At 45.0% G+C, this 23,297-nt stretch overlaps 1 protein-coding gene across 3 annotated transcripts in view; it reads right to left on the reverse strand.

Annotated features, from left to right (window-relative positions):
• The window catches only part of setd2 (SET domain containing 2, histone lysine methyltransferase), a 124,829-nt gene that overhangs the window by 82,328 nt on the left and 19,204 nt on the right, over window positions 1–23,297 (reverse strand). For all 3 annotated transcript variants that reach the window (XM_043687964.2, XM_087986585.1, XM_087986584.1), the window contains exon 2: window positions 6,015–6,134. In XM_043687964.2, coding sequence (XP_043543899.2) covers window positions 6,015–6,134 — 120 coding nt within the window. The remainder of the gene's footprint in view (window positions 1–6,014; window positions 6,135–23,297) is intronic.

The raw sequence follows: 23,297 nt of genomic DNA on the forward strand, positions 1-23,297 counted from the left end.
TCTTTATACTTTCTATATCCACTTGATTTGTGTGGATGATAACTCTAACACCTGAAATTCACTTTAAAAATTCGCTACTGCTGCAGTTTCAGGTTCCCCTTTTTAAATCCCTTGACTGGCAATGGAGATCTGGTGCTATAATTGAACATTTCCCAATAGTAAAGTCAAAACATAAGCCAAGGTGTTTGTTCCTGTGGGATTGTTATGTTTCCAATGGGATGATAATCCTATCTGCTCTCTCAGGCGTAGAAGGAATAGATCTGAGGCACATTTCGAAAGAGACCTCCCCAGTGCCTTAGCCGATATTTATCATTCAAACAGCATCTCATTAAATCGGTTTCTGTATTTTAAATATTACAAACTGCCTTGATTTTGAAAGGCTTCGTAGAACACAGAACAGTACAGCAAGGATCAGGCCCTTCAGCCCACCATGTCAGTGCCAACCATGATGTTGCTCTAAACTAATCCCATCAGCTGTACACAGTCTGTATCCTTCTATACCTTGCCTGTTCATATGTATGGCGAAATGCCTCTTAAACATTGCTATTGTATCTGCTTCTACCATTTTCAGGTAACCCTCTGCGTAAAAAATTTGCCTTAAACATCTTTAAGCTTTCTCCCTCTGACCTTAAACCTATGCATTCTAGTATGTGACATTTCCACCTTGGGAAAACGGCTCCAACATCATCCTACCCATGCCCCTCATAATTTAATAAACTTCTAACAGGTCACCCCTCAGCTTTTAACGCTCAAGTTAAAACAATCCAAGTTTGTCCGGCCTCCTCTTATAACTAATACACATGGTAACATCCTGGTAAACCTCTTGCACCTCTCCAAAGCCTCCACAAAGTTTTACACAGCTACAACACGACTTCCCAATTTTGTACTTAATGCTGCGACTAAAGATAATCAGCATGACATATACCTTCTTTACTGCCTTATCCAATTGTGTTGCCACTTTCAGAAAACTGTGGACTCTCTGTATAATCAATGATCCTCAGGGTCCTGGGAGAAAGTGAGGACTGCAGATGCTGGGGATCAGGGCTGAGTGTGTGGTGCTGGAATAGCACAGCAGGTCAGGCAGCATCCGAGGAGCAGGAGGATCGGCGTTTCAGACATAAAGAATGTGGGTGGGGGAAGGGGGCTGAGAGATAAATAGGAAGATGGGGTGGGGCTGGGAGGGAGGTAACTGGGGAAAGTGATAGGTAGATACAGGTGGGGGGTGATGGTAATAGGTCAGAGGGGAGGGTGGAGCAGATAGGTCGGTAGGAAGATGGACAGGTAGGTCAGTTCAAGAAGGTGCAGGGTTGGAGGGTTGGATCTGGGATGAAGTGAGGGGAAGGGATATGAGGAAACTAGTGAAATCCACATTGATGCCGTGTGGTTGGAGGGTTCCAAGGCAGGAGATGAGGTATTCTTCCTCCAGGCATCAGGTGGGTTGGATTTGGGGGTGGAGGAAGCCCAGGACTTGCATATCCGTGGCAGAATAGGAGATGGCATTGAAGTGGTCAGCCACAGGCAGTGGGATTGTTTGGTGCGTATGTTCCAGTGATGTTCCCTGAAATGTTCCATGAGTTGGTGTCCTGTCTCCCCAATGTAGAGACCACATTGAGAGCAATGGAGACATTAGATGAGGTGGGTGGATCTGCAGGAAAATCTCTGCTGGATGTGGACGCATCCTTTGGGCCCTTGGATGGAGATTAGGGTGGGGAGGTGTGGATGCAGGTTTTACATCTCTTGCGGCAGCAAGGCAAGGTTCCAGTAAGGGGGGGGGGGCGTGAACCTAACAAGGAAGTCGCGAAGGGAATGGTCTCTCCAGAATGCTGATGGGGGTGGGGAGGGAGGGAAACATATCTCTGGTGGTGGGGTCTGATTGTAGGTAGTGGAAATTGCGGAGGATGATGCATGGAGATTAGTGGGATGGAAGGTAAGGACCAGAGGGATTCTATCCGAGTTGTGGTTGGATGGGTGGGGTTAAAGGGCAGAGGTGCGGAAAGTGGAGGAGATGCCCTGGAGGGCATTGTTGATCAAATGGGAGGGGAAATTGCAGTCCTTGAGGTAGGAGGCCAGTTGGAATGTCCTGGAGTGGAATCGCTCCTCCTGGTAGCAGGTACGATGGAGGTGGAGGAATGGTGAGTGATGGATAGCCGTTTTACTGGGCGAGGGGTAGATTAGATTAGATTACTTACAGTGTGGAAACAGGCCCTTCGGCCCAACAAGTCCACACCGGCCCGCCGAAGGGTAACCCACCCATACCCCTACATTTACCCCTTACCTAACACTACGGGCAATTTAGCATGGCCAATTCACCTGACCTGCACATCTTTGGACTGTGGGAGGAAACCGGAGCACCCGGAGGAAACCCACGCAGACACGGGGAGAATGTGCAAATTCCACACAGTCAGTCGCCTGAGGCGGGAATTGAACCCGGGTCTCTGACGCTGCGAGGCAGCAGTGCTAACCACTGTACCACCGTGCCGCCCACCTGGGTAGTCCAGGTAGCTGCGGGAGTTGGTGGTTTTGAAATAGATGTGCATGCTGTGTTGGTCACTGGAGATGGAGGGGTGCAGGAAGGGAAGAGGGCTGCCCGAGATTGTCCCGGTGAACTTGAGGTCAGGGTGGAAGGTTTTCGTGAAATTGATGAACTGTTCAACCTCCTTGAGGGAGTACGAGGTGGCACCGATACAGTCATCAATACAGTGGAGGAAAGGGTGGGGAATGGTGTCAGTGTAGCTGTGGAAGATTGACTGTTTCATGTATCAACGAAGAGGCAGGAATAGCTGGGACCCATGTGGATGCTCATGGTACCCCTTTTGTATGAAGGAAGTGGGTGGATTTGAAGCAGAAATTGTTGAGGGCAGGGGCCAGTTTGGTTACCAGGAGAGGAAGAAACAGAGGGCATCTCAGGGTCCTGCCAGTTACTTTATACTTTCATCTTGCATTTGAGCTCCCAAAATGCATCACCTCAGTGTCCAGGTTAAAGTCCATCTGCCATTTTTTTGCCACCTCCCCACCCTAATCTCCATCCAAGGGCCCAAAGGATGCGTCCACATCCAGCAGAGATTTTCCTGCACATCCACCCACCTCATCTAATGTCTCCATTGCTCTTGATGTGGTCTCTACATTGGGGAGACAGGACACCAACTCATGGAACATTTCAGGGAATTTGAATTTCAGGGAGATCGGAATTTTGCTATATCCTTTGACAACCTTTCTCACTCCCATCAATTTTTAGGTCATCTGCAAAGTTAATAATCAGACCATCTATATTTTCATTCAAATAATTTATATAAATTACAAACAAACAGAGGTCCCAGCACTGATCCTTGTGGAACACCACTGGTCACAGAACCTCCAGTCAGAAGAACACCCCTCCACAATTACCTTGTCTTCCATGACCAAGCCAAAAGCTGCTTTGATATCTATAAGAGTTACATTTTCAATCAGTATTGCCATTGCATGAATTGTCAGAATATGTTGGGAACCAAGAGAGCTTGGCATCAAGGGGGTCTATCAAAACTAGAGTCAGTGGAAATGAGGAAACTCTCCATTGGGTGGAGTCACACCCATAATAAAAAAGACAGTTGTAGCTGCCTGAGGCCGACCATCTCAGTTCCAGGACATCTCCGCAGGAGCTCCCAAGGACCAACGATCCCAGCGACCTCATCAATTACTTTCCATCCGTAAAGTTCAGAAGGAGGGATGTTTGCCGGTGACTGCCAAGGGGCAAGCAACATTCACACATACACAAATACCAAGAAATATCCTCCTTCCTTGTTGGAGATTTGAACCCACTGCCTTTTGAGATTCAATGCGCTACCACTGCTGAATCCTCCACCATCGACATCCGAGAGCCAACGTGGACTAGAAACTGAACCTGACCAGCCAGCCAGTGACTACAATAATAGGTCAGAGAGCAGGAATCTCACAGCAAGCACTGCACCTCCTGACTCCCTGTCCACCATCCAACAAGGCACCAAAAGATCCCATTTTTAAACATTGAATATGTACTTTAAGAAATAAAATTAATTTCTGAACTTTGAGAAAGAGTGGGAGGATGAGGGTAATCGAGTTTCAAAGAGCCAGCAAACACAATGGGCTGTGTTTTACCCCCCCCCCAATGAAAATAAACAATCCACATGGCATCTCCAAAACGCCCTGTCATCCTGTATGTGATTCCAGTGTAGTCACATTTCCCCAAGAATCATCTTTAGTTTCTATGTTTGTCTCAGACAATGCTGTCTTGAACCATCATTACTTTCACCATTTCCCTTTTGTTCTCTCTGCTTCTAGGTTTGCTCAAAAATTAATACCTTTAAATGCTGTTGATAAGTCATTGACCCAAGGCATCAACTCTGCATTTCGCTCCCTGATGCTGCTTGACCTGCTTGTCATTTTGTAATTGGATGGGCACACTGACAGTCAACAGTCTGGGATATTGCGAAACACCTCCTGCGAGTTCTGGTCCCATAGATCACAGGTGAGGACTTCTGACTTGTCTCATCATAATTAGGGGATGGTTGGGCTGGGGATGAGCAGGGTGGGGAAAGGAATGGAGTTTGCTCCCACTTCTTTTGTGCCAGGTTGGGAACAGAAACAAGTGCATTGGTCTTGCAGAACGTTGCCAATAGGTCAGCAATACTTGCAGCAAAGGCGCAAACATGAGAATGGCTGACTGAATGAGCTTGCTGCTGTCTGAAAACTCCTAGGATACATAACTTAGAGCTTGTGAATGGAGATGTGTTGGGGAGGGCTAAGGAAGAAGAAGAGGGAAATGACATACAGGACTAAATGCATAGCACAAAGGAAGATACAGTGGGTGAATTAATGCAACAATGCAAGACAAATTAAGTTCAACAACATTCATAAATGTAAAAAAGCAACATTGTTGCCTTCAAGTTTACTAAAGTATTGCAGTCAGGGAAAGTTCTGAAAAAAATAAGCAAGATGCTAGTCAAGTTTGAAGTCAGGCTTCAGAAATTCACCTCACAAAACACAGCAGCCAAAACCTGCCGCTTCTGTATAATGGCTAACAAAGAAAATAATAATGCCACCTGCAGTGTCAATATTTGCATATGTTAAGTTCTAACACATCCTATCTTTGTTTCTTATTTTGTAAGAACCATTACAAATATGTACATAGGTATTTATAAGAATGGATGTTGAAAATATGTTACACCATAATTATATCCTCCCACCAGTGGCAGGAGGTTGTTATTACATTGTAAATTTCAGCAAAAATTGTGAATAGAAGAATTTATAAAATTAAAGGGGTATCAGAATTGGAAAGAATTATTAGTGCATTACTAGATGGTTAAATAAATTGGCCTAATACCACTATTGTTCAATGAGAGAGTTATTATCAAATGATATTTAAAGGACCAAACAGTTATTTCTCAGCAAACTCAAACAACAAATAGGCTTCGCTGCTTGGAGGGTTTAATGTCATTATTGCTCCCTAAGCTCAACTTGGAACTGAAGCTCTTAAACAGAGATACAGATAATTCAAACACAATGGCTTTACAGAAATCTAATGACAGAAACACACTCGTTACGCAGAAACAGTCATAAGAACTTCAAGCTTTATGCTTCTCTCATATTCTTTGCACGGAATACAGATTCCTTAAATTTGAAACATTCAATTGGGGTTTTGCAACCAGATGTCCAAAGTGAGGGGAGCTAGAGAGAGAGAACGAGAGCACAAGATAGTAAAATCGAGCATGCGACAGAGAGCGCGAGACACATACAGACTAAGTGAGAGAGAGCGCGTGGGTGAGAGAGAGAGAGCGAGTGGGAGAGAGAGTGGGAGAGAGAGAGAGAGAGAGTGGGAGAGAGAGAGAGAGAGAGAGTGGGAGAGAGAGAGAGAGAGAGTGGGAGAGAGAGAGAGAGAGAGAGAGAGAGAGAGAGAGAGAGAGAGAGAGAGAGAGAGAGAGAGAGAGAGAGAGAGAGAGAGAGAGAGAGAGAGAGAGAGAGAGAGCGCGAGAGAACGCGCAAGAGAGAGTTGTCCATCTCACCCCACAGCAAGCACATCTCCAGTGGACTGAACTTGAAGATGCGTCGATGCTCCAGGCGACATCTGCAGTTCCGTCCAACCTTCCCTCGCAGGTGATGGAGGGTGAGGAGAGGCATGAGCCCTTGGAGGAGGGGAAGAAAGGAAAGGTTACGTTATTTTCTACAATTTAAAAATCAGACAAATTGAAATAGACAGTGGAATCGCCATCATACATCACCTCAAATTATCCTCCCAGCTAAAGCCTTATGAAAGACATAACATTCCTGACACAATCCACAAGTGCTTTGCATCATAGCTTCCTTACCCCTATACCAGAACCTCACTGTAAATGAAAGGGGTGCCAATGTTCCAGGGCTATACTGGAGCTTAAAGAATTTTTACAGATTTCCAGGCGCATGAACATTAAAAACAATCATTTGATTTTAGAATACAAGATGCGCAGAAACAAGGAGAGTAGGCCATTCGGCACTGTGAAATTGGTCTACAATTCAGTGGATCGGGGAGATCGGATTGTGGACTTTATGCCACTTTCTTGCCTGCCCTGCCATAACCTTCCACTCGCTTGCCAATCAAATACACATTTAACGCAGTGTCAAATATATCCAATGACCTGGCATCCACTGCTCTGTACAGAAAGAATTCCAAACACTATAACTCTAAGTTGAAATTGCTCATTTCCGCGTTAACGGGAGACCATTTTATCTTTAAAACTGTACTCTCTAGTTCTAGATTCCTCTATGAGAGGAAGCATGGTCCCCAGCATTTACCCTATCATTATCACCTCAGAGAAGACTCCCTCACATCCTTCAAACCTTCTGTGACATTGGCCCAATGTGCTCAACCTTTTCTCATTCAACAACTCTTTCATTTCAGGGATCACCGTAGTCACACAAATGCAGATTAAGTTCAATGCAGAAGATTGTGAAGTAATACAGTTCGGCAGGAAGAAGAGTCATATAAAATAAAAAGCCTAAAGGTGGTGCAGTAGCAAAGGGATCAGGATGTATCTGTGCAGATGTCATTGAAGGTAACAGGACTAGTTGAGGACATGCTTAGTAAAGTACACCGTATCCGAAGTTTTATTATTGGGGGTACAGAAGACAAGAGCAGAGACATTATAAAACACTTCTTTAGTGAAGTACAAGAGTTTTGCTAGAGCACACCTTGAGTATCTGGTTTTGGTCTTCTTACCTCAGGAAGGATATTACTGCCATAGAGGAGAAACAAAGGTTCACTGGACTGCTCCCAATAATGGGACCATCTTATGGAGGGAGATTGGAAAAACTGGACAATTTTCCCTTGAGATGAGAATCATGAGATAATCTCATCGAAATGTACAAAATATTTAAATAGGTCGACTGGACAGATGCAGGAAAGGATCCTCCCATAGAATCAGAGGGCACAATTTAAACATTTAACAGTTTAAACAGAGGGGGACACCACTTAGGACCAGGAATGAGGAGAATTTTCGTTTATTGGAGGGCAGTGAATCTTTGGAATTTTCTACCCCAGAGGGCCATGCAAGATCAATCTTTCAGTATATTTAAGGTACGGATCAACAGATTTCTGATTACTAATGGTGCAAAGCGTTATGGGATAATGTGGGCAGCAAATATCGAAGTGTTTGAGCAGCCATCCTTGTACGATCATGATGGAAAAGGCTCGAGGGGCTGAATGGCCTACTACTGCTGATAAAATATAGCACCCAGTCCTGGATGCAATAGTGTAAGAAAAAAAAAGTGAAGGCATTAGAATGAGTGCAGAAAAGATTCATGAGAACTGTTCCAGGGATCTTTGGTTAGGGCTGTTTTCCTTGGACAAGGGCAAGGTGATTCAATAGAGGTATTCAAGATCATGAATGGTCTGGTCAGGGGAGATAGAAGGAAATCCTATCATAAATGTGAGAGGTTGAAAATTTCATCATTGGTTTAGGAGAGACATGAGGAGAAACTTTTTCTTGGAGTGATTAGGGTTTGGAATGTGCTGCCTGACAGTCGAGTGGAGGCAGGTTCAATCAAGGCATTCTTAACTTGAAGGCGGCAGGAGACTGGTCCTAGGGGAATTATTCATTGGAGAATGTGCATGGACAAGGCTGCTGAATTGCCTCTTTCTGCACTGTAACAATTTGGGATTTATTTCTTTTTGCTAAGTGAGGAGACCACACTGCAGAAAGCAGAAATTGCTGAAGAGCTCAGCAAGTATGGAAGCACCTGTGGAGAGAAATCAAAGTTAACATTTCAGGTGGAGTGACCCTTCCTTAGAACCCAACCCAAAACGTTAACTCTCATTTCTCTCCACAGATGCTTCCAGACATTCTGAGCTTTCCAAGCAATTTACCTGAGAGATATGGACGTCGTTGGTGAAGCCAACTTTTATTGCTTATCCCCAAAATGCCCTCTGGAAAGTAACTGTGAGCTACCTTCTGGCTGCAGATACATCCACAGAGCTGTAAGAGAGAGAATTCTGGGATTCTCATCAGTGACAGTGAAGGAATGGTGATATATCAGATGATTCAGTTATGCAGCAGTTATTTATTAAGTGATGCAATCATGGAGTAGCAATACCTTTCATCAATCTTCCCAACAACCATCCAGCCATCCAGTAAACTTCAAACCACAACAAGAAAAGAATCTCCTTGGCACTGTATTATTTAAGCTGGCATAAGGTAACAGGCATAATTGAATGCAAGTATTTTCTCAAAATAACTGACAAAAACAAATCACCCTAAAACACACCGTTCATTGGTCATTGTTAATGTTTTCCATTGCACAATCACATTTTAACTAGGCACTGGTTATCCTTCTTATAGCATCTCAGATCAAGTACCGAAGATTTAAATTTAACAATTCACACATTTTTTCTCTTAATAACATCCACTACATTTTACCTGATATATTAGTTCTTTAACTTGTGCAGCTTTCAACTAAAGTTTCCATTTGCAAGAAATTTGTTACCTCAGTTATTTCAAGGACCTCCTAGTTAGCCAAATATTACCTTGGTGACAAGTTTAAAACAGTTCTCTCTTGTTTGCTACCTCTCTCACAGCAAAAAGGACGGGCCCAACAATTCCCTCATTTGCAAAAACAGAAATTGCTGGAAAAGTTCAGCAGGTCAGGCAGCATCTGTGGAGAGAAATCAGAGTTAACTTTCAGCTCAAGTGACCCTTTCTCAGAACTCAATCCAAAATGTTAACTCTGATTTCTCTCCACAGATACTGCCTGACCTGTTGAGCTTTTCAAGCAATTTTTGTTTTTGATTTACAGTATTTGTACCTCTTTTGGATTTAATTCCCTCATTTAACTTTCTTAACTGCTTGCTGTTCCTCCAATCAATCTGTTTCTCTTCCTCTTTGGGTGACAACAGGCTCATATTGAAGCAAAGAAGGAAGAGACCAAGCTGTAATTATAGAATATTGTTATGGATGCAATTATAAGCTATCATACTTATAGGGGTTACTTTTCTCTGATCTTGGGGGGCAAGTTTGAGACCAATTATTACAGACTGTCAACAGTTCAGGCCCCAACAGTGATCTCTATGGTACTTCACTTGTTGCAGTTTGCTGAACCAAAAATTACACAACTGTACCAGCTCATTGCTTCCTCTTAGTTAATCAATCCTCAATTAGTGACAATATATCACCCTCAGCACTAGGGAGTCTTACCTCAGGTCGTAAACTTTCATATAGCAGTTCAACGAATGCCTTTGGAAATCCAAATATACATTCACTAATTCCCCTTTATCCAGCTTGCTTGATAAATCCTCAATTAACTCTTGTAAACCAGTCAGATACAATTTCCCATTCACAGATCTGATTATGAGTATTACAATATACTCTTTCAAACATGGTCACCCCAAAACCAACACTGACTGAAGACCACACATGGTTTTTTTTAATTGATTGGTTCTCATTTTAAATAGGTCCTGCTGAAGTGGTGGGGAGGCCTTAAACTGCCAGACTTTTCGACTCAGACTCTCCAGCATCTGCAGTCCTCACTTTCTCCTAGTAAAGCTCCAATGCATGAGAAGTGAATTCATACTATTAAGTATAACAGCCATTAACCTAAAAGGACTTTACAATCATATTACCCGATTTTCAGGTGTCCCTCATTCACTGAGTTAAAATGTAATGATTTTAAAAGAAGTGTTCATATTTCTACCCTCAAACCCAGCCAAGTTCCAAAATCTAGTATGGCGACAGTCCTAAGACTGTCAGATTTGAGAGGATATACCTCAGAGATTTCTTAAATATACCATCTCTATAATAATGTATCTTAGCATAATGACAAATGCTAGATAACTGGCTGAACATTCCTTGCTTTCTGTCATCCTTTTTTCTAGGATAGGGCTGTTACATTTGGGGCTCTTCAACCTGCTTGGAGCTCACATAAGAATCCACCATCTGTGCAATCACTTCCTTTAGAAAGCTTAAGATGCTCCATCAGGTTCAGAGGACCTGTCAAAATTCAGTGCCATCAGGTTCCCCTGGTACATTATGACTCCTGCCTTTTCTGTGTTCTGTTGCAGAACGGTTGGTAAAGGTGTGAAACGTAACAAAGTGAAAAGGAACAAGTTAATACATATACACTAAAGAGCTAATAAATATCAATTAAGTTAATTGAAATTAATTAATGCATTCAGTGACAGTTGTGGGGCAATTATTGGTTGGATTGTGCCCTCTTGTGGTGCAATGGTAGTGTCCCTACCCCTGGAAGAGGAGTCCCTAGTTCAGGTTCCATCTGCTCCAGGTGTGTAACAATATCTCTGAACAGTGCAATTGGCAAAGTATTTAAATGAATAAAGAAAGTTGATTGGATTGGAAGGGGTCTTGCACCATGGTAGCGCCCCTACCTCTGGACCAGGAGGCCTGGGTTTCATCTGTTTGTGATAAAATCTCTGAGCAGATGGATTACAAACGAGTCATTATTGGCTGTGCACCAAATGCACTCTGAGGCACTTTTTCTAAAGACTGTCCTGGGATAGAGGTCGACAGCACAGAAAAAGACTCTTCGACACATTCGACACTAGACACTAAAAAAAAGCGCCAAACTTCCCTAATCCCATTTTCCAGCAGTTGGCCCACAGCCTTACACACCTTGGCATTGCAATCGCACATCTAAATACCTCTTAAACGTTACAAAGGTTTCTGATTCTAACACCCTTATAGGCAGTTCCAGATTCCCACCAGCTCGAGGTGAAAGCCATTTCCCCTTCATATGGTAGCAAAGTAGATTATTACTTTAATGGTTAAAAAGTTGCAGCATACTGCTGTGCAGAGGGACCTGGGTGTCCTTATGCATGAGCCACAGAAGGATGATCTACAACAAGCAATTAGGAAGGCAAATGGAATTTTGTCCTTCATTGCTAAAGAGGTTGAGTTCAAAAGCAGGGAGGTAATGTTACAGCTGTACAAGGTGCTGGTGAAGCCACACCTGGAGTACTGTGTGCAGATTTGGTTTCTTTGCTTAAGAAAGGATGTACTGGCACTGGAGGGGGTGCAGAGGAAGTTCACTAGGTTGATTCTGGAGTTGAGGGGTTGGCTTATGAGGAGACACTGAGTAGACTGGCATTATATTCATTGGAATTTAGAAGAATTAGGGGGATCTTATAGAAACATATAAAATTATGAAGGGAATTGATAAAATAGAAACAGATAGGATGTTTCCGTTGGTGGGTGAGACTAGGACAAGAGGGCATGTACCTCAAGATTAGAGGAATCAGGTTTAGAACTGAACTGAGAAGGAACTTCTTCACCCAGAGGGTTGTTAATCTGTGGAATCCCTTGTCCAGGAAAGTAGTTGACACTACTTTAGTAATCACTTTTAAAGCTAAAGTAGATACTTTTTTGAAAAATAAAGGAATTAAGGGATATGGTGAAAACGCGGGGGAGTGGAGCGGAGTCCACGAAAAGACTGGCCATGATCTTATTGAGGGGTGGAGCAGTCTCAAAGGGCCAGACAGCACTCCTGCTCCTAGTTCTTATGGTCTTATTCCTTTAAACAATATTGCTCCTCACCTAAAACCATGCCCCTGATCTATAATCCCTCCACCAAGGGGAAAGATATGTTTTGGTTTACACCATATGTTGGATCCTTATTGTGGCTTTTTGGTCAGTGTTACACAGAGTAATCTATAAATACAATCTTTATTCTCCTTTGAGAAGGTTGAAAGATTTTGTGTTTTATCTGAAAGTTCTCTCTCAAATCTCTGGAGTGCAGCTTGAACACATTCTCCTCAGATATAACCATACTAATAGAGAGCTACAGCTGACTGCTTCAGGTGGGCATTGCAAGATATGCAGTCATCATTCCAAAACTTTCCACAGGCATCATTATTCCCCCACCTTCTTACTGTTACTGGTGGTTGCTCAATCCTCATGAGATCACCTGCTGGGGTCCAATAAAGAAAAGAAGAGAAACAAAGACTTCCACTTATAGAGGACCTTTCTTGAATAAACACCACCAACCCAAAGACACAATTGTGGTTGGTGAAGTATTTCTGAAGCATAATCACTGCGGTGGTTGTGAGGAACATAATGTGCACAACACAAGACAACAAAGAGCCCAATGACCAGATACTCTGGGTGGAACCTTCTGGGCCCATCCTGAGCTTTTAGAAAGCTGGATTGGATGAGAGGCAAAATAAAGGCAGTTAAAGTTTTGGTATTAAGTACTCAGATCAACCTTCCAGATGAGTCAGCTTTGAGAACCCCTTTTGCATTTATCAGGTTACCATGAATACTTCAACACCCCAGTACATCAAAAGGTGTGGCATTGGAAAAAAACAGCCAGTCAGGCAGCACCCGAGGAGCAGGAGAGTCGAGCATAAGCTATTCAGGAATGTGATGAACATACTTCAGAATCTTCCAAGTACATTCACCAGCACAACCTCCTGCAGTTAAAAATGGTATGTGTGTGTATTAACAAACTAGAACTACCATGTGTGAGCTCCAAGAGTACAAACTTCTTCAGTAATGTGGTGCTTTCATAACCAATTTGTTTCTTTGTGCAAAGAGGTGAAGCTTCCCTGGGTCAACCAGCTTTCGAGAAGTTTCAGTCACTTGCAGTCTTGCTTGCTGTTCTTGAATGCTTTGTGTAAAAATGTGAAGCCTCACGAGGTCAACAATGCAGCCTAAGCACATCAGCCACATTGGCCAGCGCTAGCAAACCTGACTGGGGCAGGCAAGAAGACCTCAATTCAAGAAGTTGGGAAAAAGATCGGCTGGGTGGAAAGGAACACTTGAACAATTCTGGGCAATAGAGGGAAGAAAACTGGGATACAGAGTGATGGGGGACACAAAGACAGGTAACACAGTGGGATAAGCACAAACACTTTGGAGGAAAAATGACCAGGTGAAATGAATAATGGGTAGTGTAAGGGCCTGGGGTTCACAGTGAAGAACAGGAATATTGAGAGATAGTAGGTAAAAAGAATGACTGCAGATGCTGGAAACCAGAGTCTAGATTAGAGTGGTGCTGGAAGAGCACAGCAGTTCAGGCAGCATCCGAGGAGCAGTAAAATCGACGTTTCGGGCAAAAGCCCTTCATCAGGAATACAGGCAGAGAGCCTGAAGGGTTGAGAGATAAGTGAGAGGAGGTTGGGGGTGGGGAGAAAGTAGCATAGACTACAATAGGTGAGTGGGGGGGGAAATGAAGGTGATAGGTCGGGGGGGGGGGGGGGGGGGGAGGGTGGAGTGGATAGGTGGAAAAGATGATAGGCAGGTAGGACAAGTCATGGGGACAGTGCTGAGCTGGAAGTATGGAACTGGGGTGAGGTGGGGAAAGGGGAAATTGAGAGATAATGAAAGTGCTCATAGTCACAGGGGAGGCAAAGGAGACACTAGAGGAAAGGCAATGATCTACAGTCTTCGGAGAAAAGTGTATTGAAAGGGCAAACATGAACAAATCAATTGATTACAATCACCAGCTATCTCCCAATGTAGTCCAAATGGGTGCTAAGTACCCTCCTCCTGCAAGATCTATTCGCATGTGCACCCTTCACAACTCTTAACACTGAACGGAGGGAATTGAAACGGAAACACACTTTTTATTTCATTTCTTGGTTGTGGCATCTGAATATCGCTGACAGGACCAGCATTTATTGCCCATCCTGACTGCCCTTGAACAGAGTGGGTCAGAACATCGTTGAAAGTCAATCAGATTGATGTTAGCTTGGAGTCACATGTGGACAGACTGCGTTCTCTGAAGCAAACCAGATTGTCATAAACACAATCGCCAAAGGTTACACGCATTTAATCCCAGATTTTTACTAAATTCAAATTTCACTACTATTGTGGGATTCAGTGCCATGCCCCAGAACATTTGTCTGGGGCTTTAGTTACAAATCCAGTGACATTACTACTACAACATTGCCTCCCCCGCTATTGTGCATACTTTCAGGAGTGGGCTTAGCACTGAATGTAGAAAGTTAATAAGCTCTAGCAACACAGACTGTAGGGTGTGGGGTGGGGGGAGGGAACAGGAACATTCACAGGCCCATTTTTATATGAAAGTTACAGACATGGAGATGAAACTGTCATGTAGGCTGTAGACTCCACAGTTGTACAAGTGCAGTACAGAGGGTAATGAAGACCACCAAGAACCATACTGCTTTCTGCTTTTTAATGCATGTGGTAATTGGCTCAAAGTAAATGTACTTCACCAGATGTTTCATCAAATTAACCAGCAGTGCAGAGGTGGAGGGAGGAAGAGAAATCCTGGAATTGCTCCTTAATGCCATTGTAGTCTTCCTACAGCATATGGACTGCAGCATTTCAAGGCAATAGCTCACCACCACCTTCTCAATGGAAGTTAGGGAATGGCAATAAATGCTGGCTCAGCTAGTACCACCTACAACAAATTCTTTTGTAAAGATTGCCCTGTGCCACTGAACCAGAGGGAATAATGGACAAGCAAGCAGTTCTTGAAGACAAGAAGGGGCTCCAGTCTTGTCGAGCAGGCTACCAGAGGGTGCACTGACAGCTTTGCAGATACCTGAAGAGTGAAAAGCAGCACCAGAAATTTGTTGGTAACACTAAAACCTATATCCTCAATGTCCTGCAGCTAGTGGCTTACGAAAGGCAGTAATACACCAGTGGGATTGAAGATCACAGTAGCACTCAACTTTCTTATCACTGTTTGGAGATGCCGGTGTTGGACTGGGGTGTACAAAGTTAAAAATCACACAACACCAGGTTATAATTCAACAGGTTTAATTGGAAGCACTAGCTTTCGGAGCTCTGCTCCTTCATCCACCTGATGGAGGAGCACTCAGAAAGCTAGTGCTTCCAATTAAACCTGTTGGACTATAACCTGGTGTTGTGTGATTTTTATCTTATCACTAGCTCCTTTCAGACCTTAACTCTGGAGACGTGTGGCATCCCCAAATGCCCAGCTGAGTTCACTGATCCTTTGGCAGGCAACAAATACAGTTTGAGACAAAATAAAACTACAGATGCTGGAATCCAAAAGTAGACGAATAGGAGGCTGGAAGAACACAGCAACCCAGGCTGCATCAGGACGTGGAGAAGGCAACATTTCGGCTACAACCCTTCTTCAGGAATGGAGGGGTTTGTCTATTTATCGTGGACCCCAAGAGTCAAGGTGCAAGAGTTGGATTTACAGCCGGTGTTGGGTTCCCTCAGATTCAAGGTGCCATTGATTGCATATAAGTGGCACCCAGAGCTCTCTGGGATCACCCTGCCTGATTCCTGAACAGGATGGGATTTCATTCCCTCAACATCCAATTCACTTGTGGCCACTGGCACCAATTCCAACAAATATGTGCCTGCTCTCTTTACATTGTGAACAAGTGGCAGGTACAGCAAATGTTTGATCTCCATCTCCAGGGCTAGCTAATGGGTGTCAAAGCATGGTTAATGATCTCAGAGCAAGGCTCTTGGACTGATGTTAAACAGCACTACAATGTGGCACATGCATCAATTAAGAGCATCAGTGAATAGATAATTGGTCTTCTCAAGATGTGCTTTTGTTGCCTGGTCCAACTCAAGAGGACCAGTACTCAGTACTCACGAGATAGGAACACCAGAATAATGACAGCTTACTGGGCTGTGCAAGACTTACCTCAATGACAGGATGAAAACTCGGAAAAGGAGGATACAGACCAGCCCCACTTGTCTCCACAGACAAGGAAGAAAGCAAGTTTGAAGGCAATGCTAAGGAAGCTGGAACGGTGTGAGATTAAGCAAACAGGCCTAAGATAAGCTGCCAGCAGCTAGATTTGAGGGGGAATAAATTTTGCATTAACATATGTGGACAATCAGGTCTATGAGCTAATTATGGTGCAGAGACGCTCCTAGCCTCAAGAGAACAATTGCTTTGTATCTTTAAAACATTAAGCTATTTTGTTTACCATTAATTGCAAGTTAATTTGTCCCTTGGCACCAATAACTTCCTGTTCAGACTCTTAGCCAGAACATTAGTATGGAGTTCTGTGGGATTACGTGGAGCATATAGTTGTATGTTTCAAACCTCAGTTTATAAGAGGAGCTGAACTATGCTGATTGTCCCCCAAAACCTAAACACCCAGTTTACGTTGCTGCACTCGTGACATTATACTCCTCCCAAAGGGGCAGCAAAAAATGACAGCCAGAGTGTTCTTTCCTCTGTACCGTGAGATGCTCATGGGAGTGTGAACTCAGGTAGTCCATTGGAAAGCATATACAATAAATCCTCTATCTCCGTGAAATCACAAATTCACCAATCCACGCCAAAAAAAAGTAACGAAACTCAACATCTGTGGGCAAAATGTGCGTATCTGCAATTTTTAACCTATTTTTAATGAGTCTGCACTCAAGCACTTAAACATTTGTGGGGGTTCTTTGGATCAGAACACTCATGGATATGGAGGAAGGACTGGATAGGCACAAGTCACAGCAGAGTGAAAGAGACTTTCATACAATGTACTATGTCCGTGCCAATTGGTCAGAAAGTTGACACTGAAACATTACATAAAGCCATTAACAGCGGTCCAGTTTGCCCGTTCACTGGACATTGAAGATTCTCAAAGCTATACAGACAGAAACAATTTACATTTCTTCAGCACCCTTTGTGATTTTAGGATGTCTCAAAGCAGTGAGTTCTTGAAATAAGCCAATTTGCTAATTGATGCCGAAATATTTACCCTCCTAATTAATGCTCCTCATCCTTTTTCCATGATATCCTTGAACCTTTTGGCTCTGCAAATTTTTTTTTATTTCTAAAATATACTTTATTCATATATATTTATACAATTAGACATGTCATCATTCTGTAAACATTCCATTTCTTTGCGTGTCGAAACAGGGTGATCATTCATATTCACAGGTTGGTGCGATTACATTGAGCTGAGGCGCCAGCGGAGCCCAAATGACTGCGCGGGCCCCCTGTTCTTCTTAGGCAGGCAGATGTTAGACGGTGGTCTTTCCCCACCGCACCTTGGTGGCAGCTGCCCTAAGCTTCAGCGTGTCCCTCAACACGTAGTTCTGGACCTTGGAATGTGCCAGTCTGCAGCACTCAGTTGGGGTCAACTCCTTCAGCTGGAAGATCAACAGGTTTCGGACTGCCCAGAGAGCATCCTTCACCGAGTTGATGATCCTCCAGGCACAGTTGATGTTTGTCTCGGTGTGCGTCCCAGGGAACAGGCCGTAGAGCACAGAGTCCCGCGTCACGGCGCGGCTCGGGACGAACCTCGACAGACACCACTGCATTCTTCTCCAGACTTCCTCTGCATCGGCACATTCCAGAAGGAGGTGTGTGACAGTCTCGTTCCCCCCGCAGCCGCTTCGAGGGCAGCGTGCGGTGTGGTGCGGCTGAGAGTCCGGGCGTGCATAAATGATCTCACAGGCAGAGCCCTTCTCACCACCAGCCAAGCCATGTCTTGGTGCTTGTTGGAAATTCTGGCAATGAGGCATTCTGCCAAATGGCTTTGACAGTCTGCTCAGGGAACCGCTCGACAGGATCCGCCCTCTCCTTTTCCCGAAGGGTCTCAAGGACACTACGTGCTGACCACTTCCTGATGGACTTGTGGTCAAAGGTGTTTTTCTTGATAAATTTCTCCACGAAGGACAGGTGGTACGGAACGGTCCAACTACTCGGAGCGTTCCGCGGCAGCGAGGCCAGGCCCATCCTTCGCAACACCGGGGACAGGTAGAACCTCAGTACGTAGTGACACTTGGTGTTTGCGTACCGGGGATCCACGCACAGCTTGATGCAGCCACACACAAAGGTGGCCATCAGGGTGAGGGTTGCATTGGGTGTGTTTTTTTCCCCCATTGCACCGGTCTTTGTACATTACATCTCTTCGGACCTGGTCCATCTTTGATCTCCACACGAAGTGGAAGAAGGCCCGGGTGACTGCGGCGGCACAGGTTCTGGGGATAGGCCAGACCTGTGCCACATATAACAATACTGAGAGTACCTCACACCTGATGACCAGGTTCTTACCCGCGATGGAGAGTGACCGTTGCTCCCATCTGCCCAGTTTCTGTCTCACCTTCCTGATCCGCTCCTCCCAGGTCTTGGCGCACGCCCCAGCCCCCCCGAACCAAATACCCAGCACCTTCAGGTGGTCAGTCCTGACGGTGAAGGGGATAGAGGATTGGTCGGCCCAGTTCCCGAAGAGCATGGCTTCGCTCTTGCCTCGGTTTACCTTGGCCCCCAAGGCCCGTTCGAACTGGTCACAAATGCCCATGAGTCTGTGCACGGACAGCGGATCAGAGCAGAAAACGGCGACGTCGTCCATGTACAGGGAGGCCTTAACCTGCAGACCCCCGCTGCCAGGAATAGTCACCCCTTTCAGGCTCGCATCCTTCCTGATGGACTCGGCAAATGGCTCAATGCAGCACACAAACAAGGCAGGAGAGAGGGGGCAGCCCTGCCTGACTCCAGATCTGACTGGGAAGCTATCTGATTCCCACCCATTGATTGAGACTGCACTGACAATGTTGGTGTAGAGCAGTCTGATCCAATTAGCGATTCCCTCCCCGAAGCCCATTTTGGAGAGGACATCCCTCATATATGTATGCGATATCCTGTCAAAGGCTTTCTCCTGGTCAAGGCTGATGAGGCAGGTGTCCACCCCCCTGTCCTGCACGTAGGCAATCGTATCTCTGAGGAGTGCGAGACTCTCAGCGATCTTCCTGCCCGGTACAGCACAGGTTTGGTCAGGGTGAATCACTGATCCCAGAGCAGACCTGACCCGGTTGGCGATGACCTTTGACAAGATTTTGTAGTCTGTGTTTAACAGTGAGATCGGTCTCCAATTTCTAATTTCTTCCCTCTCCCCCTTCTGCTTGCAGATGAGGGTGATGATGCCTTTCCTCATGGATTCACTCATGGTACCTGCCCGAAGCATACTGACATACACCTCCAGCAGGTCCCGGCCAATCAAGTCCCACAGAGCGGAATAGAGCTCGACCGGTAAGCCGTCGCTTCCGGGAGTTTTATTCTTTGAAGGACTCGAGGGCCTTGGTCAGCTCATCCAGAGATAGCGGCTGGTCCAGCCTCTCTCGTGTTCCGTCGTCTAGGACCTCCATGATAGAGGACAGGAACGACTTGGAGGCCGCGCTGTCGGTTGGCTTCGAGTCATACAGACTGGCATAGAAGGATTTGCTGATCCTCATGATGTCAGCCTGAGATGACGTTACCGAGCCATCTTCTTCCTTCAGGCTGCTGAGCACGGAGCTCTCTTTGTGCACCTTCTGGAAGAAGAAACGTGAGCACGTCTCGTCCTGCTCCACCGAGCGGACCCTGGACCGGAAGATTATTTTGGAGGCCTCCGAGGCAAAGAGCGAGGCTTGCTGGCCCTTCACCTCCTTGAGGTCCTCCGTGACATCGACCCCCAACGTCTGCAGCAGGAGCAGGTTCTGCATACTTTCCTGGAGCTGGGACAGTTTTCCCCGTCTCTCTCTCGCCTCCTGAACACCTTTGAGGATGAAGAACCTCTTGATGTTCCCTTTTACTGTTTCCCACCAGTCTGCTGGAGACTCAAAGAGGGACTTCACGGTTCTCCAACCTGCGTAATCCCTCTTGAGCTCCTCAATGTTTCCCGGGGTCAACAGCTTGGTGTTCAGTTTCTACGTTCCCTTACCAGCCCGCTGCTCGTCCTGTAGGTGACAGTCGGCCAGCAGGAGGCAGTGGTCAGAGAAGAACACCGGCTTGACGTCGGTGGATCTGACCGAGAACGTTCGGGACACAAACAGGTAATCTATCCTTGAGCGGATAGACCCGTCTGCCCGTGACCATGTATATCTACGCTGCGCTCCATCTGCAGGGGTGCTGAAGACGTCGTGCAGCTTGGCGTCTTTGACCGTGTCCATCAGGGCTCTGGACGTGGTGTCCAGTTTACTGTCCCCCCCACCGGATCGTCCGTCTGCATCGATGATACAGTTGAAGTCTCCGGCCAGAATGACCGGCCTGGACGTAGCCAGCAACAGTGGAAGCTGTTGCAGGACGGCCAACCGTTCACTCTTACCCGCTGGGGCGTACACGTTGATTAGTCTCACAGGAGCGTTTCTGTATGTAACATCAGCAACGAGGAGGCGCCCGCCCACCACCTCCTTAACCTCGGAGATGGTGAAGTTGCCTCCCCGTAACAGAATACACAGGCCTAAGGAGCGGTTATCGTTGCCCCCCGACCACACTGACGGCCCATGGGCCCACAAGCTCGACCATCTCCTGTAGCTGCTGAGGTGCGGTATCCCACACTCCTGCAGGAACAGGACATCGGCTTTCACGTTGGCCAGGAAGGCCAGTGTTGAAACACATCGCGCAGCAGATTTTATGCTGCGCACATTGATAGTTGCAATTTTAAACCCCATATAAATCTTCTTTCAACACCTGTTTGATATTGTTCAGTTCAACGGACAGTCCCAATTTGACACAAACTATCCAGTCACAGCCAGAGAATCTATTACAATTACTTCTCCATACCCCTGCAAATGAGTGTCCCCAAATGAGTTATTCCTAGGCCCTATATTTTTGCCCTGTATCAAATATTTGCAGATAGGTCATCAACTTCAACATGTACGGTGACAGTACCCAGCTGTAGATCTACACCAACTCTTGACTCTTCCAATGTCTCTCTGTGGTCAAAATGGAATTGGATTAGTCATGATATGTAGCCCCTGATTAAAATAGCAAAGACCAAAGTCAAATCTTTGGCCTTTTCAAACAATCTCATAACTATCACCGGTTCGATTCCCGGTTCTGCACCATTGAACCAAGCTGTCAACTCTATTCGATAGTCAGCATTCCGTATCCTCTCCACCATCGAGACCATTTACTCATAACGTTCTCCTTGCTGCAGTCCAGCTGGTGCTGAAATCACCCACATCCTATCACCTCCAGATTCAACTATTTCAACATTCCCTGGGCTGGCCTGTTATAGTAAATATAAATATGAACAAAGACCTGAAATACGTGGTCTGCTTGGAAAACAGAACATTTGATCCAGAGCATTTCCAATGATCTACAACAAGGAGGTAGATATTATATTAAAACTGAAAAAGATTATGGCAGACATTAAGTCTTTTTTAAATGTAAAAAACACAGCTTAATGACACTGTGGAATGAAGCAGGGACCTTACTGCTCAAGTGGGAGATAGATATTGACACCAACTCATTGGGCTATTTACGTGGCAAATCCAACATGACTCACTGTATTTTTGCCATAACTATCCCTCAACTAACCTTACCAAAAATAGATTTATCTGGCCATTTATCACACTGCTGTTAGCGTGACATTGTTATTGGCAAATTGTCTACCATATTTGCTGAGAAACAACTGTAATTTTCAAATGATTCAATTGTTACAAAGCACTTTGCTGCATCCCAAGGACGCGCAAGGTTTTAGACAAATACAAACTACAATTCTATTTAAGCAGACAATATCTATCTAGGTTTAGTCAAAGGCGATGGCCAGTTAACTGAAACGTCTAGCTTCTGTGGAACATTACCCCAACAAAAAGTAAGGGGTACTTACTCAGTAGAGGATGAGATAAAGTAAGATCCCAGAGAGCAAAGAAATTATAAAAACAAACTAATACTCTGAAAAGAGGGCACTAGTCCTCTACGTTGAGGCTAACAAGATGAGTCACATCAGTATATCTTAAGTGGGGTGGGCAATGACCCCACTAGACAGTTAATCCAGAGACCTGGGTAGTATTCTGGGGATCCTACTTCGAATGCTGCCATGGTAGATGGTGAATATTGAATTCAACACAAACCTGGAATCAAGAATGTAATGATTACCATGACATTGTGAATTGTCAGAGAAATCTATCAGGTTCACAAATGCCCTTTCAGGGAGAGAACTGTCATCCTTACCTGTGACCCCAGACCCTTTGTGCTTAACTGCCCTCTGGGCAATAAATGCCAGCTTGACGATGCCCACATCCCGTGAATAAATTTTAAAAGTTCACAGGTTTTACTGTGTTTTCCTTCTGCAACAGTCAAGACACTTAATGAAGGGCTTTTGCCCGAAACGTTGATTTTCCTGCTCCTCAGATGCTGCTTGACCTGCTGTGCTTTTCTAATCTCCAGCATCTGCAGTACCCACTTACACCAAGACACTTGATGCGTCCTACCAATGGAGTGAATTAGAGTAAGCAAATAATGGTAATGAGAATTTGATATGGACTTGTCTTTGGTGTTTTTCCACGTGTCAAAACACAGGTTTAGACCGCACTTCAGACTGTTCTGAACTCCGAATTCTGGACTGACATTTGTTGGACACACACACCCTGGTGCCTGGGGTGGCCTCTTCATGGTATGCAATCTCAAAAACACTCCTGCTGTATATGACTAACAAAACCAAAGGACAGTGGCAGTAAGATAATCGCAGCCATGAAAGGTGTGTCGTTATTATCTGTAAATCCTTTCATCGATTCACTTGGGAAGAACACAAGGATACAAAAGTAATAAAGAACTCTCCAATATTCATCAAGAATCGCCCAAATTATTGTTTGCCCCATTTGCTTACGCCATTACCTTGGGAATTTAATCTTCCAATTCCCAGAGACTTCAGGACAATCTGGGACAGTTGGTGATCCTACCTGTGGAGGGCAAGGGGCAAAGCAGGTTTAGAAAATAATTTGATAGCAGGTTGTAGTCAAACCTTGTCCCCTCACTAAGTCCACCCTACATTCACTAGCCCCACACCTCGAGTAATGTGAGGGGAAGTTGGAAAATATTAGGAGGTAGGGGCTGAGGCAAGTGCGAGAGAAAGCGTAACACTCGGAAAACAAAAAAAAAGGAAAAACGGCTAACTTGATTGTTTTGAAAATCTC

The sequence above is a fragment of the Chiloscyllium plagiosum genome, unplaced genomic scaffold (assembly GCF_037043375.1).
Source record: "Chiloscyllium plagiosum isolate Xiang-an unplaced genomic scaffold, Cpla_swu_hap1 HiC_scaffold_4, whole genome shotgun sequence".
Classification (NCBI taxonomy): domain Eukaryota; kingdom Metazoa; phylum Chordata; class Chondrichthyes; order Orectolobiformes; family Hemiscylliidae; genus Chiloscyllium; species Chiloscyllium plagiosum.